This window comes from the organism of the source record quoted next, unplaced genomic scaffold, assembly GCF_019419815.1.
Source record: "Pyrus x bretschneideri cultivar Hongxiangsu unplaced genomic scaffold, Pyrus_bretschneideri_v1 Contig59, whole genome shotgun sequence".
Lineage (NCBI taxonomy): Eukaryota > Viridiplantae > Streptophyta > Magnoliopsida > Rosales > Rosaceae > Pyrus > Pyrus x bretschneideri.
In genome coordinates, this window is record NW_025999797.1 from 1,944,636 (window position 1) to 1,967,113 (window position 22,478).

General features: G+C 37.1%; 1 protein-coding gene and 4 long non-coding RNA genes across 10 annotated transcripts in view; 1 reads left to right on the forward strand and 4 right to left on the reverse strand.

Annotated features, from left to right (window-relative positions):
- LOC125471210 overlaps nt 1-22,005 on the reverse strand; it is a 51,092-nt gene extending 29,087 nt beyond the window's left edge. The window contains exons 1-3 of one of the 6 annotated variants that reach the window (XR_007253520.1): nt 21,519-22,005; nt 21,344-21,417; nt 20,555-20,633 (exon numbers count right to left, since the gene is read on the reverse strand). This is a non-coding gene — a long non-coding RNA (uncharacterized LOC125471210). Of the gene's footprint in view, nt 1-20,554; nt 21,306-21,343; nt 21,418-21,518 lie in introns of those variants that run through there. The other 5 variants (XR_007253519.1, XR_007253523.1, XR_007253522.1 and 2 more) reach the window with 5 other exon arrangements.
- On the forward strand, nt 5,861-15,252 carry LOC125471214. Its single transcript, XR_007253527.1, has 3 exons — nt 5,861-7,055; nt 7,384-7,422; nt 14,844-15,252. It is a non-coding gene; the product is annotated as an uncharacterized LOC125471214 (long non-coding RNA).
- On the reverse strand, nt 7,937-10,757 carry LOC125471207 (probable receptor-like protein kinase At2g23200). The gene has a single exon (XM_048571408.1). It carries the CDS (start codon nt 10,739-10,741, stop codon nt 8,165-8,167), a length of 2,577 nt encoding a protein of 858 aa, XP_048427365.1. The 5' UTR covers nt 10,742-10,757; the 3' UTR covers nt 7,937-8,164.
- LOC125471212 lies at nt 14,142-15,382 on the reverse strand. The gene is made up of 2 exons (XR_007253525.1): nt 15,246-15,382; nt 14,142-14,806 (listed from the first exon to the last, which is right to left on the reverse strand). It is a non-coding gene; the product is annotated as an uncharacterized LOC125471212 (long non-coding RNA).
- Nucleotides 19,793-20,546, reverse strand: LOC125471211. Its single transcript, XR_007253524.1, has 2 exons — nt 20,311-20,546; nt 19,793-20,122 (listed from the first exon to the last, which is right to left on the reverse strand). It is a non-coding gene; the product is annotated as an uncharacterized LOC125471211 (long non-coding RNA).
- Nucleotides 22,006-22,478: the final 473 nt, after the last annotated feature.

Consider the following 22,478-nt stretch of genomic DNA (forward strand, 5'->3'; position numbering starts at 1 on the left):
TGGGCTAAAACCTAAAAGCGAATATAAAGCCAAATTCCGCCTAGATTTTAGCCCAGAATTTTGTGTGGGCCCTACCAATTTGACTGAACCGAGCGGTGTGTGCCAAATACCCCCCGCCCACTCGCCAGCGCACATGATGCACAAGCATTCACACCAACTGTGCCCCACCCACGTGGGCATGTCGGCCACATTCCTCAGCGAGCCAACGACTTTTTTGATCCTACGGATGGAATCAACAGGCTGCTGGTTGATCCAATGGCCTAGATTCAAACTTTTTTTAATTTTATATTTATTGAATCCCATGACTGAGATCGAATATAATCAAATCTATCTATATAAAAAAAAGATCTAATGGTCTAAATTTAAATCTAATGGCTAAAATAATTAACAAAAAATTATTTAACTTAAAATTCACCCAAAAACTCTATAAATACCTATGTATTTGTTCAAACATCCACACAAAACTCACTTTTCTCCTACAATTCTTCCAATTGTTCTTTCTCCCATTTTCAATTTTTCTAAGATGGCAAAAGAGCATGTTAGATGTCGTAATTGGACCTGTGAGGAAGATGTTGCTTTACGTTTGGCATGAGTTTCTATTAGCGAAGATGGTGTTGTTGGCACAAACCAAAATAAAAGGCTTTGTGGGGTAAAATCGTTGATAAGATCCATGAAAACATTAACGCCGGGCAAAGGGAAGGTGTGGTGTTTACGATCGGTGGAAGGTTATCAACAAAGCGTGCACTTTACGAAAGGGAAGCTTGGAGAGAGCCGTGGTTGACATGGCTAGTGTAAGGAGTGCCGCAGAAATTGTGAGTTTCTTGCTGATATTTTATTTGTCATGTACATAATATTATTTTGCAACTAATTGTTTTTTTGTATTTTTTGCATAGGGTGACAAAGCAATGACAATTTACAAGACAAGAGTAACACCAAAAGGACAACCTTTTAAGTTGCATCATGCTTGGGACGTCCTTAAGGATTGTCCGAGGTGGGGAACCAATGCAGACCAATAATAGGAAAGATTATTTCAATGTGAAGTTGCATCGAAAAATGATGGAGATGAAGGTGTCAATGAAAGTGGTGCTGAATTGACAGCAACTTCTCTTTTGCAAGGCCCCTGGGAAGAGATAAGAAAAAGGAAGCAAGAGAAAAGGGAAGTCCCAAGATCCGATGAGTGCACAAATTGCTTCCGGATTTGCAAGATTGACCGAAAGCCATAGCTCTCAGCAAGAAGCGGCCCAGATGTGTTTGGCCATAAAGGAAGAAGGGGATAGGGAGCAAGAGAGGTTCTAAGTTAATTTCATGATAGAGGACATCAACAAATACACTCAAGAGAGGAAGAAGTTCTTACGTGGTAAGCAAAATGAAATTTTGTGAAAGTATACCACAAGGAGTATATTTTAAGATGATGATTCATCTCAAGGCTATATCCCAAGTCCACCACCAAATCAAGATGGTGGATATCATTATTAAGTTTATGTAGTTTTAATGAATTATCGATTGTATTAAGTTTATGTGGTTAATGTGGTTTATGAATGGTCGTTTGTCTTAAGTTTATGTGGCTTATTAATTGTCGTGTGTATTAAATTTAAGGCTTATTAATTATCGTTTCTATTAATCTAGATGCCTTCAATAATTATTGTACTTATTATTGCACACTTTGATGTACAATTGATGCCTTCAATAATTCAAACGACATTCAATAATTTTGACAATGTACTAGACAAAAGACTTTGCATAAGAAGGCACTTCAATTTATTACTAGAAAATACCAACATAGTACACTTAAAATTATTACATAAAATAAAAAAATAGCACACTTAAATTTAACACAATAATATACCAACATCATCAACGTTCATCTTCTTGGCACCATATATGCTCAACCAAATCCTCACGGAGTGTGTCATGACCTTGAGGAACTTGAATTCTATTTAAACGTCTCATGACCTTATCCTATCGGGTCTCGTATGTGGTTGCAATGAGATATTCAACATCTCTTGCCATAGCTTTTGCATGTGTTGGTTGGTCGTCATCCACGTCTTCGTTAGAATCTTCTTCAATTTTGACGTACTCATTTTCCACAATCATGTGGTGCACAATTATGCACGTCATCATGATTGAATGAAGGTCTTTGACATGCCACAATCGTGTAACCCTTCTAACAATGGCCCATCAAGCTTGTAGAATCCCGAACACTCTCTCCACATCCTTCTTATAAAAGTCTTGCCTCTGCGAAAATAATTTCTTCTTCGTACTATTGGGATGAAAATAACTTTTTACAAAGGTAGACCAACTAGGATAAATACCATCGGTTAGGTAGTAACCTAGCTCATGTTTATTACCATTTACCTTGTACCCCTATTCCGGTGCCTATCCATTTACAACATCATCGAACAGAGGAGAAGACCAAAGAATGTTGATATCGTTATTTGATCCAAGAACGCCGAAGAATGCATGCTAAATCCATGTGTCGTAAGACGCCACAGCCTCGAGCATGATGGTTAGCTTGTTGTGTCGGCCCTTAAATTGGCCAGCCTAAGTAGTAGGACAATTCTTCCACTCCTAATGCGTACAATCGAGACTTCCTATCATGCCAAGGAAGCCTCTTTTGTCTGCCGTGCGTAAAAGCCTCTTCAAATCTTCACGGTTTGGCTTGCGGAGATATGTGGCTCCATATATGGCTTCAATTGCCTTATAGAAGCGTTTTAGGTTCTCACTAGCAGTACTCTCCGCAAGTTAGCAATACTCGTCAGTTAAGTATGCAGAGCATCCATTAGCTAGCATCTAAAATGTAGATGTGAGCTTTTGATGAGGTGATAGACTTTGTCGGCCTACGACATCTATCTTCCTTGCGAAGTAGTGGTCATGATTGACATCTGTGTTTAAGATGCTTTCAAAAAGCTTTCTCTTCATCTAAAATTGCCTCCGAAAATCATGGGCAGTATATCTCAGACGTTCAATGAAATAATCTTTCATGATTTCATCACTCGGTCATGACACTCTTCTCTATCATGCTGCACAAATGAACGCCCCGTGATAAAACCACGATAGCTAGATTCGGCATGGTGCTCATATTGCATGAGTGAGTTTGCCAATTCGGCTTTTGCGTTGTTCATTTCTGCATTCGCATGATCAAGGCTTGCTTGGTATTATGTCATCTGCATTGCCAAGCTACACCTTCTTTTATCACCCATTTATGAGATATTGAGGATTTTTAGGAAACAAGAACACTTTGAAAGTTGAAAAATTGGTGAATATGTTGTGTGATGGTTTGATATTCAACTTGTGTTTATATAGAGGATGATTGAAGGCTTGTGTTTCATATGTGCAGGTTTGTGTTTCATGTGTTTTGTATGTATTTGGTCTGTGTTTCATGTGTGTCATGTGTTTCACATGTTTGGTATGTTATACATCTATATCATGTGTTTTGTATGTATTTTGGTATGTGTTTCATGTATTTCGCATGTTTGATGTGTTATATATCTCTATCATGTCTTTTGTTTGTGCTTCATATGTATTTTGTGTGTCTTGTGGGTTTCATGTATTTTGTGTTTATACGTCTCTATCATGATTTTCATATTCTTCCGTAATGTTTCATGAGTTTCATGTATTGATTTAGTGATTTTTCAAAATTTATCGAAATTTAAATATTTTTAGGTTAAAATGCGCATAAAATTAATTTAGGATAGTCTATATAATTTTTTTAAAAAAGTTAATTGAAAAATGAAAAATAGCTTAAATTCATTCTTTAATAATATGGGGCTAAATTTTTTTTCCAGAAGGGTTGGAGTAGAAAAATTGTTTCTGAGCTAAAACCTAAATTTTTTGGGCTAAAAATTTTAGGTTTTAGGCCAAGGGTTGGAGATGGTAGAGTAAAACTCAATTTTTAAGTTCTAAATTTACCTGAACTTGCTCCAACCCTTGGGGCAAACATGAGTTTTAACCCAAAATTCATTTCTGCTGTTAAAAAATTTAGACTTTAACTCAAGGGTTGGAGATGGTCTAAATGATAATATTTTTCATTCTTTAAAAAAAGGTTTAAATGTTAAAATGGTCTCTGTGTTTTAGTCATTAGGTCAATTTAGTTCCTGTATTTTCAATTTTGGCTAATTTGGTCCTTGTGTTTATCTTTGTTAGCCAATTAAGGGCATTTCCATCTAATTTCTGTAAAAAAAATTATAAATTTATTATAAACTTATTTATAAAATATTTATTTGATTTAAAATATTTAAAAATGAAATAAAATTAAAAATTAAAAGAAAATTATTCTGCTCCCAACTCCCCGACCTCTTCCCTAACATAGCCCATTTATTTTCTATGTCACAACCTTAATCATTTTTCAGATTAGAAACTTTATCTCTTATATGTATTTCTCATTAATTTACATTTTTTTTTATAAAGAGAAAGGGTAATTATATCTCATATAATTTTTTTTATGAATTTTTAAAAGATATTGAATTAAATGTCCTTAATTGGCTAACAGTGACAAACACAATGACTAAATTAGTCAAATTGAAACCATAGAGATTAAATTGGCCATATGACTATAACACGTGGACCATTTTGACATTTAAGCCTTAAAAAAATCTCAATTATAAACAAAAACACGTATTCAATGACCTCCGACATATTAATTGTACATTATTTTTGTAATATCTCTAATATATGTGAGACTTTATTCTCCAACACGATCTTTTATGAGTGACACTAGACAAGGTCACATATACGGAAACCCATTTTCAACATTAGAAATTAGTCAATTCATTATAACCAAACAAACAAAATTTTTTGAGAGTCCAATCATCATTCATTCGCTAAAGCCAACAAAACTTTTAAAGACTCAATTATTTATTTAATACCCTTAAACTGGAGCTAGTACAACTTTTGAAAGAATCCAACTAACTCTACAAGAAAAATGACCTTTAGGCACAAAATCAGGGACACAAATAAGGTGTTTGTGCCTGTTTAAACACTAATAAGGTGGAACAATGCTCATTTTGTAATGGGCACCATGAATTGTGCGCAATGTTAAGAAAAGTGGACACAAACATATTATTGGGCACAGAGCCATAACTTTGGTGCCTCTAGGTATCGTTTGGTATGCAAACAGAACGGGATGAGACAGGATGGGACGGAACGGAGCGGGAGCAAAGATGCCCTCGGATGGAAACAAGGAGGAAGAAGAAGGAGACGGAGATGTTATAGTTTTGTGTTCCACGGATGTGGAACGAGTCGTTCAAGGGGGTGAGGTGGAACGAAAATTCACCCAAAACTCGTCTTGTGGAACAGCTCGTTCCACCCGTTTTAGGAGCACCAAACGTGGAATATAACGCTTTGTCCCACTTTATTCCGTCCCGTCCCACGTACCAAACAGTACCCTAATGTCAGCAATGAAATTTTTTTATTAATTTGCAATGACACCATAAATGTTATTGTGTCGTATAATTTAATATATTTAAAGTCAAGGTAGATTTTTTGTGCCCTTTGATTAAAATAATGTGTGCTCTCTGGTATCGTTTGGTATGCAGACGAGACGGGACGGGACGGAATGGAATGGGACGGGACGGGACGGAACGAAACGGAGCGGGAGCAAAAATGCCCTTGGATGGAAACAAGGAGGAAGAAGAAGGAGACGGAGATGTTATAATTTTGGGTTCCACGGACGTGGAACGAGTCGTTCCAGGGGGGTGAGGTGGAACGAAAATTCACCCAAAACTCATCTTATGGAACAGTTCGTTCCACCCATTTTAGGCGCACCAAACGTGGGACGGAACGCTTTGTCCCACTCTGTTCCATCCCGTCCCACGTACCAAACGGTACCCTCTCTCTCGCTCTAACATGTCGGATCTCTCTGCACTCTCACATCTCCTCCTCTACAATGTCAACAGCCTCGGACTCAACATTCTCTCTAATCCCTCAAAATTCTCTGCACTCTGTGCTCTCCTCCTCCTCCTTGTCCTCCTCCTCCTCCTCAACCATGTTCCTCCCTCTCATATACTTCCTCTTCCTCTTCACTTTCACGCAACACCGCCGCCGTCCACAGGTCACCAACGGCCGCCGAATTAAACTCCCAGAATCATTTTCCGTCCTCTTTCCAAGCCCCAAGTTAGTTTCTACAGATTCGTAACCGAATTTCCTCAATTTCAGATCTAAGAAACGGTGATCATTGGTTTTCCGGCCAATTTTTGGCCAAGCCTGTCAAAATTGGACCTCGACCTAAGAGATCAGTGAACAGCTTCTCGGTGTCCACAGAGTGCAAGCAAGGTGAACTTCGTCGGTTGGTTATGGCAGTTTTTTGGTGCGTACCATTTCGTTCCTGCCATATGGGTAACGTCATTCCTTTCTTGATTAGAATTATTGACTTCTATTGGTATTCATGAGTGATAGCAATTCTTTGTTTGAGATGGGTAATCTTGGTTGAGAAATTTGTTCTAATCAGCTGTAAAATATGGTCGAAAGTTTGTTGTCCTTGGAAGTCCATGGCTTGGAATCGTCGGGGTTGTTCCCGGCAATGATATTTTGTCAAGCTTATCGAATAAATTATCTTGATGTTTTCTGTTGTATCTCGAATAAATTTGTCATTTGCTGTTGCATCTCATGGTCAGTGTGGGGGTTTCCTGTTATTAAGGAACTCTATTTCGGTTAATTTTAAGAATACTAAAAGTTCGGATATGTTTTCGGATGAAAGGTGGCCTTTCTTTTTTTATATTGGAGGGGTGTTGCATAAAATTTGATACCTGCACGGCTGCACACAAGTCAATAACATGAAACATGGAGGGTGTGTAAATCCATCCGTCTCAGAGGTTTTGGGTTTCATATATATAGTCAATTATCGTACGTTCAAAGTTTGTTATTGACCAAAAGAAAGAACTAAGTAATTGATTATTAATCAACTGATGATAAAGTAACCTATTTTGTAAAATGTTGGTAATTCTAGTTTTGTAGACTGTAAGTTATGGAGATATGTGACCTTTTCTGAATTAATTCGAGGGATATTACAAGCGTACACTGGTGTTGAAAATTAAATTGGATTGCTCCGCTCTCTCAGTGTAAGTACATCTCTGCATATCTTTATTTCCTCAATTGTATTTAACTTTGTTATGTTGAGTTGCCAAATTAAAGATATTGCACTAACTTTTCGATACCACATTAAATCTGGAACGTGCGAAACATTAAATTTTGAGTGTTAATTATTGAACAGGGGCTGCATGTTAAATTTGTAAACATCCACTGTAATGGTTTGGGGCTTGAGAGTTGTACCAAATCTCTTTTTCTTATTCTCATGTGCATGTCCATGTGTAGACCTTTTTGTAGCTTTCTAAGTTTGGGTTTTTCTTGATGTGTGCTTACGTGGTTTGGGATTACTTTCCTTTGCAGGCCTGGGTATTATATAAAGCTTTGCGCTTTCAGATTAAGGTAAAGTTTGATTATATCTTATAGTTAATTCTGATGCCCATCGCAAGGTGTATAATTTTTTTCCATTACACTTACGTGTTCTATCAATTAAATCCAGACCAACTACTAATCTCCTAAGTTCTTTAAATTCGGGTTTGTTATATGTTGTAGGAAATGACATATTTTGAGATATTCTGCATCTTTCTTTCTTTAGTTCTTTACATTTGAAAGAGTGAGAATTATATTGTTGGGACTTTGGATTCTATTTTTATGTCCTAATTTGACATTTAAGCCTTAAAAAAATCTCAATTATAAACAAAAGCATGTATTCAATGACCTCCGACATATTAATTGTACATTATTTTTGTAATATCTCTAATATATGTGAGGAGACTCTAGAAGTTCAGTCTCTTTGCACCCAAGTTCAATATCCCTCCCCGTACATTAGAGTAATTTAATTAGAATACCGTCTTGTTAGTAAAGAAATTATATCACCTAAAATTATCTCGAAGGTAAGACACTCCTCTGGGGGTAATGAGATGAAACTCCCAAAAAGGAAAAATAGTTTATTTATCATAGAGTTTGTTAACTTCTGCTTATACACAATTCATGTGATCATATCCCATCTTAACGATAGGAAAGCAATGCTAGTACAATTATCAAAGATAAGACTAAAATTAACAAGGCATACCCGAACTTATAGCTATTCAATCTATAGATACTTGAACAAGGTTAACTTTCATACCTCACAAGCTGCACAGATTTATCTGGCATCACCAATCTTCAGTTGTGAGAATACTTCGTTTCCTGCCGTGTCCGATTCGTCCACCCCGGAAAATGTCATATCATCTTGGTTAACTGTAGAGCTATGGGAAGGAAAATGCTGAACGTTTGGCAATACGAATTCTGATGAAGCATTGATTGTGCTGTCCTCGTGGGGCTCTCTATGCTTTGCAGTTTGCTGGAGCTGTAATGCGTACTCCAAGTCCCACAGTACATCACCCATTGTAGGCCTATCATAAGCATCGTCTTGCAAGCATTTCTCTGCTATCTCGCTAAATTTTCTTAGCGAGCTAGGATCAATCTGACCCTTGAGTGAAGAATCAACAATCTGTTCAAGCAATCCGTTCTTCTTGCAATTCATTCCCCAGTCTGCTAAATTTATTTGCTCTGTTGGTAGATTCCTATCCAGAGCAGGTCTTGCACATAACACCTCAAGGAGAACAACGCCGAAGGAGTAAACATCTGATTTTTCTGTCAACTGTTGAGTCATTATGTACTCAGGATCTAGGTAACCAAAAGTGCCTTTGACATTTGTGCTGACATGGGTTTCATCAAGTGGACCAGATCTTGAAAGGCCAAAATCAGCAACTTTGGCGACACATTTTGCATCTAACAAGATGTTGGTGGACTTCACATCGCGGTGAATGATGCCTCCGGCTGCACCTTTGTGGAGGTAATTAAGACCCCTTGCTGCACCAATGCATATTTCAAGTCTTTGCTTCCATGACAAGCGAGGCAAATTTGATTCATATAAATGTTCTCTCAAGGTCCCTTTTTCCATGAACTCGTAGACCAATATCATCTCAGACCTTTCATCACAGTACCCAATTAAGGAGACAAGATGGCGATGACGAATCCTGGACAAAACCATTATCTCTGTTTCAAACTCTGGAAGCCCTTGACCTGAACTATGTTCATGTCGCTTACCTCGCTTGACAGCTACAATTCTGCCATCTGATAGAGTTCCTCTATAGACGTTCCCAAATCCACCCTTGCCTATCAGAAATTTTGTGTCGAAGTTGTTCGTTGCTTGCTGAAGTTGAGCAAAAGATATCTTCAACCCAAGATTTAGATAAGTCATAGGGGAGCCAGTAATCGTTCCCTCAGTGAACCTGCTGCGGGTACTCCCTCCTCCAAATGCAGGCATTGGTGACCATTCCGAAGTTTCAACATGCTTTGCCTTTCTGTATTTCAAACCCAACAAGAACCCGACAACCAAAATGCAGATAAGAGACAGACCTCCAAGAACCGAACCAACCACAACAGCGACATTTATGCTCTTGGACTCTTTCATATTTGGAATTGGTGCTGATTCCTCCATTATTTCCAACATTTCCAGTCCATTTAGAAAGGAATTGTTAGTGGTAGTTTCTTCTGCGTTAGGACCTATGCTGATGCTAATGAGTTCAGACTCCTTAGACTCCACCACAAAATCATAGTAGTAAGGCAACTGGTTGAGAAAAATGGAATTGGATCCACCGACCTTCTTAGTGAAGTTTCCATTTGAATACAAGTTAAAAACAATGGTGGCAGCAGTTCCGCCAACAGCGTCATAAAAGTGTGCCCGGACGAGATGTTTAGTGTTCCTGCGCACATTAAACGACCAGGTTATGTTGAACAAAGTGGATGGGTTGCTAGTGCTACTACTATTGTCCATTACTTTGGCAGTCTCGTAAACTAAATCTGGGGCAATAAAATGATTAGCAGCAGCAACGAAACCATCCTCTTCATACACCTGGTACTTAGGCGTCTGTGAGGGTCCAACTTTCCCTCCAGGGTTTGAATTCGTCAGATGAAGATCATCAGAATCCCAGTTTCGCCATAGTGTGTCCTCATCTGGTCTGAGTTCTTGACCTCCAACATTCACCCTGTAAATTGTATGTAGCACTAAAGGGGAACTACTCGTGTAATTCTTAGGGCTGAAATTTGCAGGGGCAAGGAAGACTTCAATGGCATTTACAAATGCAAAAGACGATCCACGAGGGGTAAAGTATATCCTAAATGAGCCAGGATGAATGCCCAGAAAGAACTCCTTTATCGTAGAATTGCTAGTACTATTCTTAGCAGTGAAATTCTTCAACAGCATGAATCCGGGATTCGAAATATTAGGAAAAGCCGAAACATCAAAAAGAGCAGCGGAGAGATTACTTGAGGAAGAGGCGAAAGCCAAGAAATGCAAACGTACAAAATAAGTACCGTTTTCAGTGATGTCGAACTCATAGTAGGATTCTTGCCTGAAAATTCTTGCTGTAAGGTTAAGATTCGACTGGTTGCCGCCATTGATACCGTTGCTCGCCTTCGAGTGGAAGAAACGATCTGCAATGAAGACACGGCTATTGAGGGTGGCATTAGCATTTGACCCACAGTTGATGAAGTACTTATCAGGGGGCTCATAAGCCAACGAGGGAAAGTGAAGGGATGAGAGATGGAGGAGAAAAACAATCACAGAAAATAGAGGGAGAGGGGTTTTACGGATACGAAGATTTTCCATGAAAATTTGATGGAGTTGCTGAATTTTGCAAGTGTTTAGGCTATGGAGTTGTATCTGAGTGACCATGTAAATTATTGAAGTAGGAAGACTTGGAACAGAACAAGTGGTGGACTTTGAAGTTGAAATGCCAACCACTTGAAAAATCAAGGGAAAATAACGGTAGATTCTTGGAAATACCCTTTATATTTGATAGGCTGTAGATATACAGGAGAGGATATTTTGGGTGTTTTATTTGTTTCTTGTGAAGGACAACTACATAATTGACTGATGCATCTTCCACTAGCATCAAGTTTGGTGACTGCTTCTTACTGTTCTTCTGCATTTGGATGAGAACAAAGAACTTGACTACATTTACTGCAATATTAGGACTCTACCTAGATATTTAATAAATTAGAAGAGAATACAAAAACAAAAAAATAAAAGTTGAAAACAAAATGGTTATTCAACGGGTTTGTAAAGAAAAATGCTCGTAAATGAAGTTACGCTAATGCCAAACCAACAGAACACACAACTTAATCCAGTATATAACTTTATTATCTCAAATTTGCATAAGAAAAATTGATTGGGAAAATACTTGCTTGGGCACATCATCTTCCTCAAGACAGAAGCTACTAGAAGAAGAAGACGCAAATGCTGAAATTGGGCAATGCCAACTTCATAAGGTAAATAAAGGAGAAAAAAAGGCATAACAGGGTAAGAAGGCTAAAGCTTTTAATCTTTGATGTAGACATACATTGGTTACAACGAATGTGCTACCATACGCAACCAATTCGAATTTTCATTTTTGCAGTTTAAATTAGTTTACAAAATACACTATCAAGTTCAGTAAAGCGACCTTTTGAAATCCCAACGATAGCCCTTTAGCCAGAAACTGATGAAAAAGAATCCCCCTTTTTGCGAAGCTGTGCAAATTTCAAGTCAAGACCCCTAGTTTATTCTGATAGGTGCCTAAATGCCAACTGAACTTTTCGAATAGCCAATATTATATTCTCACATCCCAAATTATTTCTCACTCTTATTTTTTTAATATTTTTCTATTAATTAATAGTGGTGAGTAGAAGATATTAAAAATTTAAAAGACTATGGAAGAAGTAATTTGAAGTGTGTGAATATAATCTCTTTAGCCAAATAAGAGAGATAGGGTAGGACGACATACCCTCATGAGTCCAATTGACATGTCGTTTCTTGCAAACAACAAACAAATTTAGGCCACTTCAACATGTGGGCCCATTTCAACGTAATTTCCTAGTGAGGTATGCCTCAACCTCAAGTAAAAAAAAAAAAAAAAAGTTGTCAATCAAAATTCTCTCTTGGGTTCGATGCTTCGAGCTAGTGAGTCTACTTGACTATAGACACGGACAGGTTGAAATTCCCTATAGCATCTTCGGGCCCGGAAGGGATGGATAACAGTGGCTTGCCACCCTTTGTCCCCCTTTTTACTTTTTTATTTTTATTTTTTAAAAACTCTAAATTAAAAATGTAATGCTCCATTTACCACATATTTGTATTATTATATGTACCATCTCTCTACTAGAGATAGGGCTCACGAGCAAATGTGGGTCTCAAATCTATTAGAGCTTCTCCACCAGTTGGTGGAAGACAAGGGCAAGGGCATGTACGTTGCCCTTACCACTCTGAATAGTACTTGCCCTTGTGCACCTCCACCGGTTTGAAAAGGATAAGGGCAGTAAATATATATATATATATATATATATTTTTTTTTTTAAGCTTTGAAAAAAAAAAATAAACAAGTGTTCAATTCTACTAAATTATTTTAAATATAAGGCAAAAGAATAGAATTACGACAAACATAATTAATTTAAAATTTGGTGAAAACTCCCTTAATCATATACCCAACTACGAAACTGAAACAACAATATAAAAAATCATTCAAAATTTTAATAATTTTTTCCTATTTTTTCAGATTTTTTTTTTAATGTAGATTATTCTTAGCCAACTGAAATAGGACGCACCAGATTGCGCCACGTGGCTTAACAATAATATTTTTATTTTTTACGGTGGGAAATCCAACGATCGAGATCCTCTGACTGTTGGAAATCCAACAGCCCATAACTCGTCACATTGCTATCCATTGAAGGGTTTTGTGATATGTGTTGCAGCGAGGCCATTGCTGCAGTGGTTGTCGGGCCACTCTCCTTCTAGGTGTGTGTAACTTGACATCAAAAAAATTAAAATATGCTCTGGCATCAGCATGACGTCATGCTAATGTTAGCTTGTCCGAAGGTAGTAGGTTGGACTTAAGAAGGTTGGCATCTGGGCTGGCAGGACTTGGTCCACCACTTCCCCTGATTTTATGGACTGCTGGAGAAGGTTTTTTTGGGTTGGAGGGCAACATTGTTGTCTTGACCCTTGCCTTCCATCAACCAGTGAAAACGCTCTTAGAAAGATGGTACAAATAATTTTTTTTCCTATTATTTTTTATTTTTTATTTTTTTTAATGTAGATTATTCTTAGCCAACTGAAATTGGACGCGCCAGATTGCGCCACGTGGCTTAACAATAATATTTTTTAAGGTGGGAAATCCAATGATCGAGATCCTCTGACTGTTGGAAATCCAACAGCCCATAACTCGTCACATTAGTTATCCATTGAAGGGTTTTGTGATATCTGTTGTAGCGGGGCCACTGTTGCAATGGTTGTCGGGCCACTCTCCTTCTAGGTGTGTGTAACTTGACATCAAAAAAATTAAAATATGCTCTGGCATCAGCATGACGTCATGCTAATGTTAGCTTGTCCGAATGTAGTAGGTCGGACTTAAGAAGGTTGGCAAGACTTGGTCCACCACTTCCCCTGATTTTATGGACTGCTGGAGAAGGTTTTTTTGGGTTGGAGGGCAACATTATTGCCTTGACCCTTGCCTTCCACCAACCGGTGAAAACGCTCTTAGAAAGATGATACAAATATGTGGTAAGAGTAGTATTTTTAAAATTTATAACCAAACAATATTTAGGTTGACGTTTTAGCCAAAATGATCCTTGAGATTGGTAGAACTTCTCACTTTGATTCATAAGATTTAAAATCAATAAAAGTGGTATCTGAATTTGTCCACCGTCAATCATTATGGTCATTCCGTGAAAAAAAATGTAAGCTAAATAAGACGAAAAAGACAAAAATACTCTTAAATTTTGTCAAATCATTTTGACCCATTGATTGTTAAAGTGAGGGGCATTTTTTTTGTCATTTTTGTCCTTCTTTAATAGAGATTTTTATGGAATGACCAAAATAATTAATGGTGGACAAACTTAGAGACCACTTCTATCGATTTCAAATCCCAGAGACCAAAGTGAAGAGTTATGCCAATCTTAGGGACCGTTTTGGCTAAAGTACCTATTTGGGTATTGTTAAAGCAAAAAATATCACATGTAAGCCTAAAACCGTCTCAAAGCCCAAGCCAAGGGTAAATACATGCGAAGGTACAAAATTGAGAATATTTACAATCATGCCATGCTAATAAAGTAATAAGTTATGGGAAGAATGTTTGTATTATCACACCAAGCACATGCGTATTCACCGCGTCAAGCTTTGACACCACATTGTTGTCGTTTACAAATCATGCAAACTATGATACACGTTCATGTAAGCTCAAGCCAAGTGTAAGAGCTTGTCAAGTGAATAGTGATGTGGATGGTCACTAAACCAAGTCCCACAGCATATGCCCCATTGTAGGCCTATCGCGAGTATCTTTCGCAGACATTTCTCAACCGTCTCACTAAACCAACCACAATTGAACCCTCCATTATCTCCCACCACAACAGCAACATTTGTACTCTTTGACATCTGATATCGGAGCTGATCCCTCCATTATTTCCAACATTTTCAGTCCATTTTGAAAGGCTGTTCTATTATAGACTCTGTCCTAGCACCTACACTGACGTTAATGAGTTCAGACTCATCTGAATTCACCACGAAATCAGAGTAGAAAGGGGAATCTAAACCACCAAAGTTGCCACTTGAATACAGGTTAAATACTACATTACCAGGTTCACCTGGTCTTTTAATGTCGGTAGGAATGCTAGACACCTTGTCCGGGTTTTCACTTCTTTGACATCAGTAGGTATGCTAGACACATTGTCCCAGTTTCTCCATCTTCTGTCAGTATCTGGTGACTTCCTGCCCGTCAACATTTACCCTTTTAAGTTGTATGCAGAACTAAAGGGAAACTACGGCTGTAATTCTCAAGGTTGAGGAGTAAAAGATAATGCTTGAGGAGTAAAATATATTTTTAACAAGCCAGGGTCACTGCCGAGAAGAACTCCTCTGTCATAGGAGACTGGCTACTATTGTTAGCAGAGACATTACTCAAAGTTTGAACTCAGAATTTGATACATCAAAAACTGCTTGAAAAGGCGAAACATCAAAAACAGCTACGGCCGGATTCATAGTAGGATTGTTGCCCAAAAATTCTAGCTGTATGCTGGAAGTTCATACTCTCTTTGCACTCAAGTTCAATATCCCTCCCCGTAAATTTGAGTAATTTCATCGAATCAAAATCCCAAATTCCTAAACGAGAAAAAAAAAATTAAAAAAATAAAGGTAAATTTGAAATTACCTGGTCGAGCAACCCAGAGAGATTGATGAAGAAGAAGAAAAAGGCTTGCTGGAGGCTTTGATGGCGTTGGGGTCGGATGAGAGGTGGTGGCTAAAAAGCGATGGCCAACATAATCTTCTTCACCTCATCCCTGAACTCTTCCAGATCCACCGTCCCACTATGGTCGCTGTCGAACTTGTCAAATATGGAGTCGTACAGCTGCGTCAGCTGCTCCAGCGGGGTGCCCATGTCGATGCCGAAGAGGGACTCGAAGGCTTTGCGGAGCTCCGACCGGGAGAGGACGCCGTCGCTGTTGAGAGAGAAGGGAGGGAGGGTTGTTTGGGGGTTGCAGGGGAGGTGGGGGTGGGGTGGGTTTCTGGATGAGAGGGGAGGTGAAGAGAGCGGAGGAGACGGAGGTTGGTCGGGGGAATGGGGTTTCTGGGTTTCAGGTAAATAGGGTAAACACGTGGCACAAATATGGAACGGATCAATGGGTCAATGAATGGAAAATGTAACAGATATATTATATTGAAATATAATATGAAAGTGAAATGTTTTGAAGATATTGTATGAGATTGCAATAGATCTTAAGGCTGAAATGGTAAAGTGTAATTTACCCTATTTTAAATTAAACACAAAAAGTACTTGATAAAAACTAATTTTACGATATACGATAAACGGCTGAAATGTGAGAATCCCAAAGATCCTCGTATAATAGATTCGGAGGGGATCATTTTCCCAAGAGAACTTGTCTACATTTATTACATTATTAGGACCCACCTGGGTATTTAATGAATTAAAAGTAAAAATTAAAAATTAAAAATGAAATGATTATCCAATAGGGTTGTAAAGAAAAGATGCTCGTAAATGAAGTTATGCTAATGTCAAACAAACACAATTTTACCAAATCAAAAATAAAAAATCAAACACAATTTAATCCAGTTTATAACTTTATTACCTCAAATTAGCATAAGAAAAATTGATTGAGAAAATACTTACCTAGGCACATCATCTTCATCAGAAGAAGAAGAAGAGGCAAATGCTCAAACTGGGTTATGCCAACTTCATTTTAATCTCGATGAACATGTACATTTGCTACAACGAATGTGCTACCATATGCAACCAAGTTCAAATTATCATTTTTTGCAGTTTAAATTAGTTTACAAAATCCACGGTCCAGTTCAGTAAAGCTGCCTTTTGAAAGCCCAAATACAACCTTTTAGCCAAAAACTGATGAAAAAGAATCTCCTTGTATGAAGCTGTGCAAATTTTAAGTCTTTACCCCTAGTTTATTCTAATAGGTGCCTAAAAGCCAATTAAACTTTGCGAATAGCCAAATAACAGAGAAAGAGTAGGAATGACATATCCTTATGTGTCCAAGTGACATGTTCTTTCTTGCAAACAACAATCACATTCGGGCCACTTCAACATGTGGGCCCGTTTCAAAAGGCCCCATTTTAGGCCTATCTAATTTTATCGACCTCAAGTGAAAAAAAGGATGTCAATCAAAATTCTCTCTAAAATATAAAGTAATGCAACATTTACCACATATTTGTATAACCACTCATGAGTCTCATCTCTAATCATATTAGTTTTATGGTGTTGGTGAGCCTGACCTCTATGCAATGTTTACCACATATTTACTACGTGTGTTGGTAAACCCTACCTCTATTACTTTAGTCATTGAATTTAATCACATTAGATCATAGTCGCTTGATTTAATGTGTTTATAAATATAAAACTAAAAAAAAATACACATACATGGTGTGCTAGCTCCACTAACTCGGGAGGAATCCTGGGCTAAATTTGCCCTAGAAATGAGTTTTTGGTTAAAACTCGCATTTGCCCCAAGGGTGGGAGCAAGTTGTGGTAAGTTTAGAACCTAAAATTTTAGTTTTACTCCAAGGGTTAAAGTAGGTCTTACTAATTACTCTGAATAGTAGTTGCCTTTGTGCACCTCCACCAGTTTGAAAAGGGCAAGGTCAGTAAATATTTTTCTATTTTTTTACGCTTTGAAAATAAAACAAGTGTTTAATTCTACTAAATTATTTCAAATATAAGGCAAAAGTATAGCATTACAACAAACATAATTAATTTAAAATTTGGTGAAGACACCCTTGTCCTGTAACCAACTAGAAATTGAAACAACAATGTAAAAAACCATTCTAATTTCTAATAATTTTGTAAGGCCCCTCTCTTCCTGGGTGCGTGTGTTACACACGCTTGACATAAAGCATGACGTCATAATGATGTCATGCTGGCCATCTAGGCTAGCAGTGGTTGGCTCACCACTTGCCCTTGATTTTATGGATTGGTGGAGAGGGTTTTTTGGGTTTGGAGGGCAATATTGTTGCCTTTACCCTTACCTTTCACCAACTGGTGGAGATGCTTTTAGAAAGATGTTACAAATATGTTGTAAGAGTAGCATTTTTAAATTCATAACCAAACAGGCAATATTTGGGTTGACTTTTTAGCCAAAATGATCCCTAAGGTTGGGATAACTCATCACTTTGATTCCTGAGATTTAAAATTGATAGAAGTGGTCATTGGATTTGTCCACCGTGAATCATTTTGATCATTCTATAAAAAAACCTACACTACATAAGATGAAAATGACAAAAATACTCTCAAATTTTGTCAAATCATTTTGGCCAATTGTTTATTAAATTACGGGGTATTTTTGTCATTTTAGTCCTTATTTAACAGAGTTTTTTTTCATGGAATGATCAAAATAATTGATGGTAGACAAACTTAGGGAACATTTCTACCTATTTCAAATCTCATAAACCAAAGTGAGGAGTTATACCAATCTCAGGGATCATTTTGGCTAAAATGCATATTTGAGTACTGTTGCCCAAAAATATCACATTCAAGTCTAATAACGTCTCGAAGCCTGAGCAAAGAGTTAATACATGCAAAGGTGCAAAATTGAGAATATTTCAATCACGCCATGCTAATAAAGTAATAATTTATGAGAAGAAAGTTTATATAATCACTCCAAGCTCTAAGCCTATGTGTATTCATTGTGTCAAGCTATGACACGACATTGTTGTCATGTACAAATCATGCTAACTACAATACACATTCATGTAAGCCCAAGTGAAGTGCTGGGACTTGCCAAGTGGATTGTGATATGGATGATCACAGAAGATTATCGTGCCTATGTGGATCCATAATTATGGAAGACTTTGGGTTGTTTGGGAGCACCAAAGACTCAAGCCGACAAACTTTGAAACCCACGTAGACAAGTTTAAGAGAGAACAAACCAAAACCTTTTTTTTTTACTAGCAAACCAACTAATTTAGTTAGAAAAGAACGAGAACTTAAGGTTTCAGCTCACATGAAAACCTAGTGCAGGGTGCCCATTATTGAAGAAAGATGAGGTCTTTCTTCTTCCCATCTCATGTAGGACAACGATGAAGGAAAACAAAGAGATGCATTGCCAGAAGCAGCGCATATGGAAGGCTAACCAAGGAAAAAGACGTCCACCAATGTTAGGCTAAAAGAGCAAGTTGTAACTGTACCAGGAAATAAGAGAAATGTAGACTTAGCTGAAACATAAGTAAACGGGGAAACCAAAGAATTCCCTAGGGAAATCCAAGAAAGCTACCCTCCACCTATATAAAGGTACATGAGACACAACGTAGAGAGATAACGTAACACAGAGAGAGAGAAATGAAAGGACTCAGGATTGCATCACAACAAACCGAGAAATCCTTCTCTAAAGTGCAGACAGTCTTGGATCCTTAGGGAAATCATCCTTTAGGGTTCTAAGGTTTCCTTTAGGTATCTTTTGAGTTTCCTAAGCCACAAACCCTTAGGAAGCCAAAATTACCCACCCTTTAAAATCATACAACCAGGCACAGGTTCTCTCTCATGCTAAATTGGTAAACTTCTAGCTTCTACACCACGCCTCACCTAAGCAAGCCGTTATTTGCTTAAACATGCCATCTTTGAGTTATTAATCAACTAGGATACTTTCTAAGACTTGGTATGTAAATGAACCAAGGGAAGCAAAATGTTACTAGCCAAGGCCCAAGTCTAGCTTAACATAAAAGTCTACCAACAGGTACTCACCACTACAAGAAAACATGGCTTAGGTGGTGACGAACATTCGTCACATAAACATGAAAATTTGTCACATTTGATTATATATGACGAAAATTCAACGTCACTATGTTTGTCACTTATACAGCGTCACCTATAGTTCATGTGATAAATTTTACATTCGCCACATATTTTTAGTATTTGTGACACCAAATTCGTCACTTAATAACTTTAACTGTGATGAAAGAAGCATCACAAAACATAAAAGTCAATGACCTATAAGTTCATCACATAACAAATGTATAAGGGAGGAATTTATCGTCACCCAATTTGATCCTAGAATGCTATGGCTGAGAATAAGTGAGACTGAAAGCGTCACATATTCCTTTGACATGTGGTGCAATTTTTGTCACATGTGTCAAAATCATAAACCTATTAGGAACAATTCGTGACAAACCAATTACCACATATTCCCTGCTTCGTCATCTAGAATTAGAATTCATAATAATTAGAGGCAATACTTTAGTTAATCACATTTCATTGATCAATAAGTTAGATTACATCCAATACATACACCAAGTTTATATCTCAAAAGCTAACATAAGCATCCTAACACCTCTAAACATATTGAGATGCTAACAAGATTCTAAGGCATTGAGTCGGTAACAAAACAGGTATACCGTGTGCATATTTGAAACCAACAACAAAATACATAATATAAGTCATCATCCATGTCATGATCTTTAGTTTAGCACATGTATCATTGTCATTTGAAAGATCACCATCACTACCTCAAGTGCTTCTTGAATACTTTCTCCTTTAACTCCATCCTTCTTTTTCTTAATCTTATTCTTACATAATAAAAGAGAAGATAAAAAAAACATTGGTGTCTAGAGAATAGCAGGTGCATTGAGAAATTGAAAACAAAAGAGAAGAAAATAGGAATTGAAGGAATAGTTAACAGTAAGAAGAACGAAACATAATAGGCGAGCCTATCTAAATTACACAATGAGTTTTATATGTACTTTAATTTCATTACCTTGCGAGCCTTCCTTGCATGTTGGATGAAATGGTTTTGCCCCTCCCTTGTGGTAATACTTTTGTTTCTTACAATTATATGAATTTTGCTTGAAAACATCCAACATTAAAAGGCCATTAATTAACAAGAAAAACATATCTAGTTTCATACCATAGACTACTTATTCACTGTAATTTTAACACATTCAGCTTTTATAAAATCAAATTGATATCACTATTAATGAAGGCTAAATTGATGTCACTACCTCTGGAGATGTTGTTGGTCCGCCCTTGGCTTGCAACCCTTCAGTTGTGCTATCATATCCTCATTTTCTTTTGGTGTATCTGATTTCACTAATTTATCATATCCTAGTTAGTAAGTTATCAAGACTCCAAATGTTAGGACTAGATAATCTACTAACAAAAGATAAAATTAACAAAAAAACTACTTAAATTATAATTAAACTTCTAATTTAAAAGGAAGTAAAAGCCAATGCTTAAACAGAACTGAGCAGTTGAAAATATATACAGGAGAAATATATGCGTTTCTTAAATCCTTCTTTATATAGTTTTTCACGGTTTTCTAGGACTCCAAATAATAACACCAATAAACAGAAAAGACATTGCCACTAATAATTAGAAGAAAGAAAATCATCTATGATGGGGGAAATCATTCTGCTTGCCCAGGAGACCATTTTCAATATTTTTTCAAATACAGAGCACTTAAAAGAATTATGGTTCAAATTTCAGAGCAATTCAAAGCCAAATCACACAACTTTCCTTTTCAATAAATGGTATCACCAACTCAAAATTTTGTACCTTCAATCACCATGTAAAACCAATAAGCCTAGAAAAAAAATACCAACTTGCAAGTTCATAACAAACAAAAAATTGAAATAGAAAGACCAAATAAAACAACTTATTAAAGCCTCCATATGTGCAAATAAATCATTTGAATAATCCCCAACTATTACCCAGAATAAAATAGCCAGAGACAAATACATATAATCTCACAAGGAAACAAAATGTAGCTAGAAAAAAGAAGAAATTCTTACAAGTTTCTTTGCTAAAGTTATTGATTAATGTTCATTCCTTCAGTTTTTTTGTTTGTAAATTTGTGAATGTAGACCTGCAAGTTCCAAAAACAAATAGAAAAAGCCAGGGATATATATATATATATATATATATATATATATAATATAAATCTAAAAATTAAAAACCAAATTTTACCCAATTAGAGTCCTTGAAAGATGGATGAAGAGGTCGGGGGCTGCTGGCGTGCTCAATTTGGAGGCAATTACCAACAAATCCAAAATCCTAAGTTAAAAAGAATGATAAAAATTGAATTCGTTAACCATTTGGCCACATAGTAGTCTTGTAGGCGTGGAGAAATTTAGCATAGATTTATGCAGTTGGTGGAAAGGGTTTCTATGGTTCTTGGGTTTTCGGTTGTGGCGCAAGAAACTGGTAGAAGGTTGAGATGCGACAGGGTGTGGATTTGGCTTGTTGGTTGAATTGGTCTCTAGGGTTTTTGGTTGTGGAGTGTGATAGACAGCGAATATATGAGAGAGGGTTTGAGCATTTGGCTTAGAAGATCCCGGTAATGTCGCGGTAGAGAGAGAAGAAGATTAAGAGACGTGTCGGTTGGCTTGGGTCACAGCGATGAGAAATGGGAGAAGTCTGTAAAGTGAAAGTGAAAGAGAACGGTTTAGAATTTAGATGGGCTTTCTCAAATTTGTATAATACTTTACTATGTTTCTTTTTTCTTTTTTTATTTATTTACTGTTGGAAAAGTGATGAATCACTTTCGTCACCGAGAATACACATATGTGACCCTTTTGCAATTCCTCACATATCATACTTCGTTAGGACGCCATTGTTCTTCGCCATAGATTTTAGTAAGGACTTCAAAAAATTTGTGTCACCACTTTTTCATCTTAAAAGATATAAAATAATTTTAAGTGACGCTTATGATTTTTGTCACTCCATTCTAGAATATGTCATGTATTTATCGTCACCTAAGTGTTCTCAAATTTCATACCTAAAAAACTAGTCATGCGTGACGCTCTGAACAATTCGTCACATATAGAAAAAATATGTGACGAATTTTGAGCGCCACATAAAATTTGGTCACCTATTCCATGTTTTCTTGTCGTGAGTACCCAATATCCTGACCTTGTTACATGGAAC

Bases quoted from the DNA above. Each gene is read 5' to 3' on its own strand.
- LOC125471207 (XM_048571408.1), bottom strand. From the start codon at position 10,741: ATGGTCACTCAGATACAACTCCATAGCCTAAACACTTGCAAAATTCAG.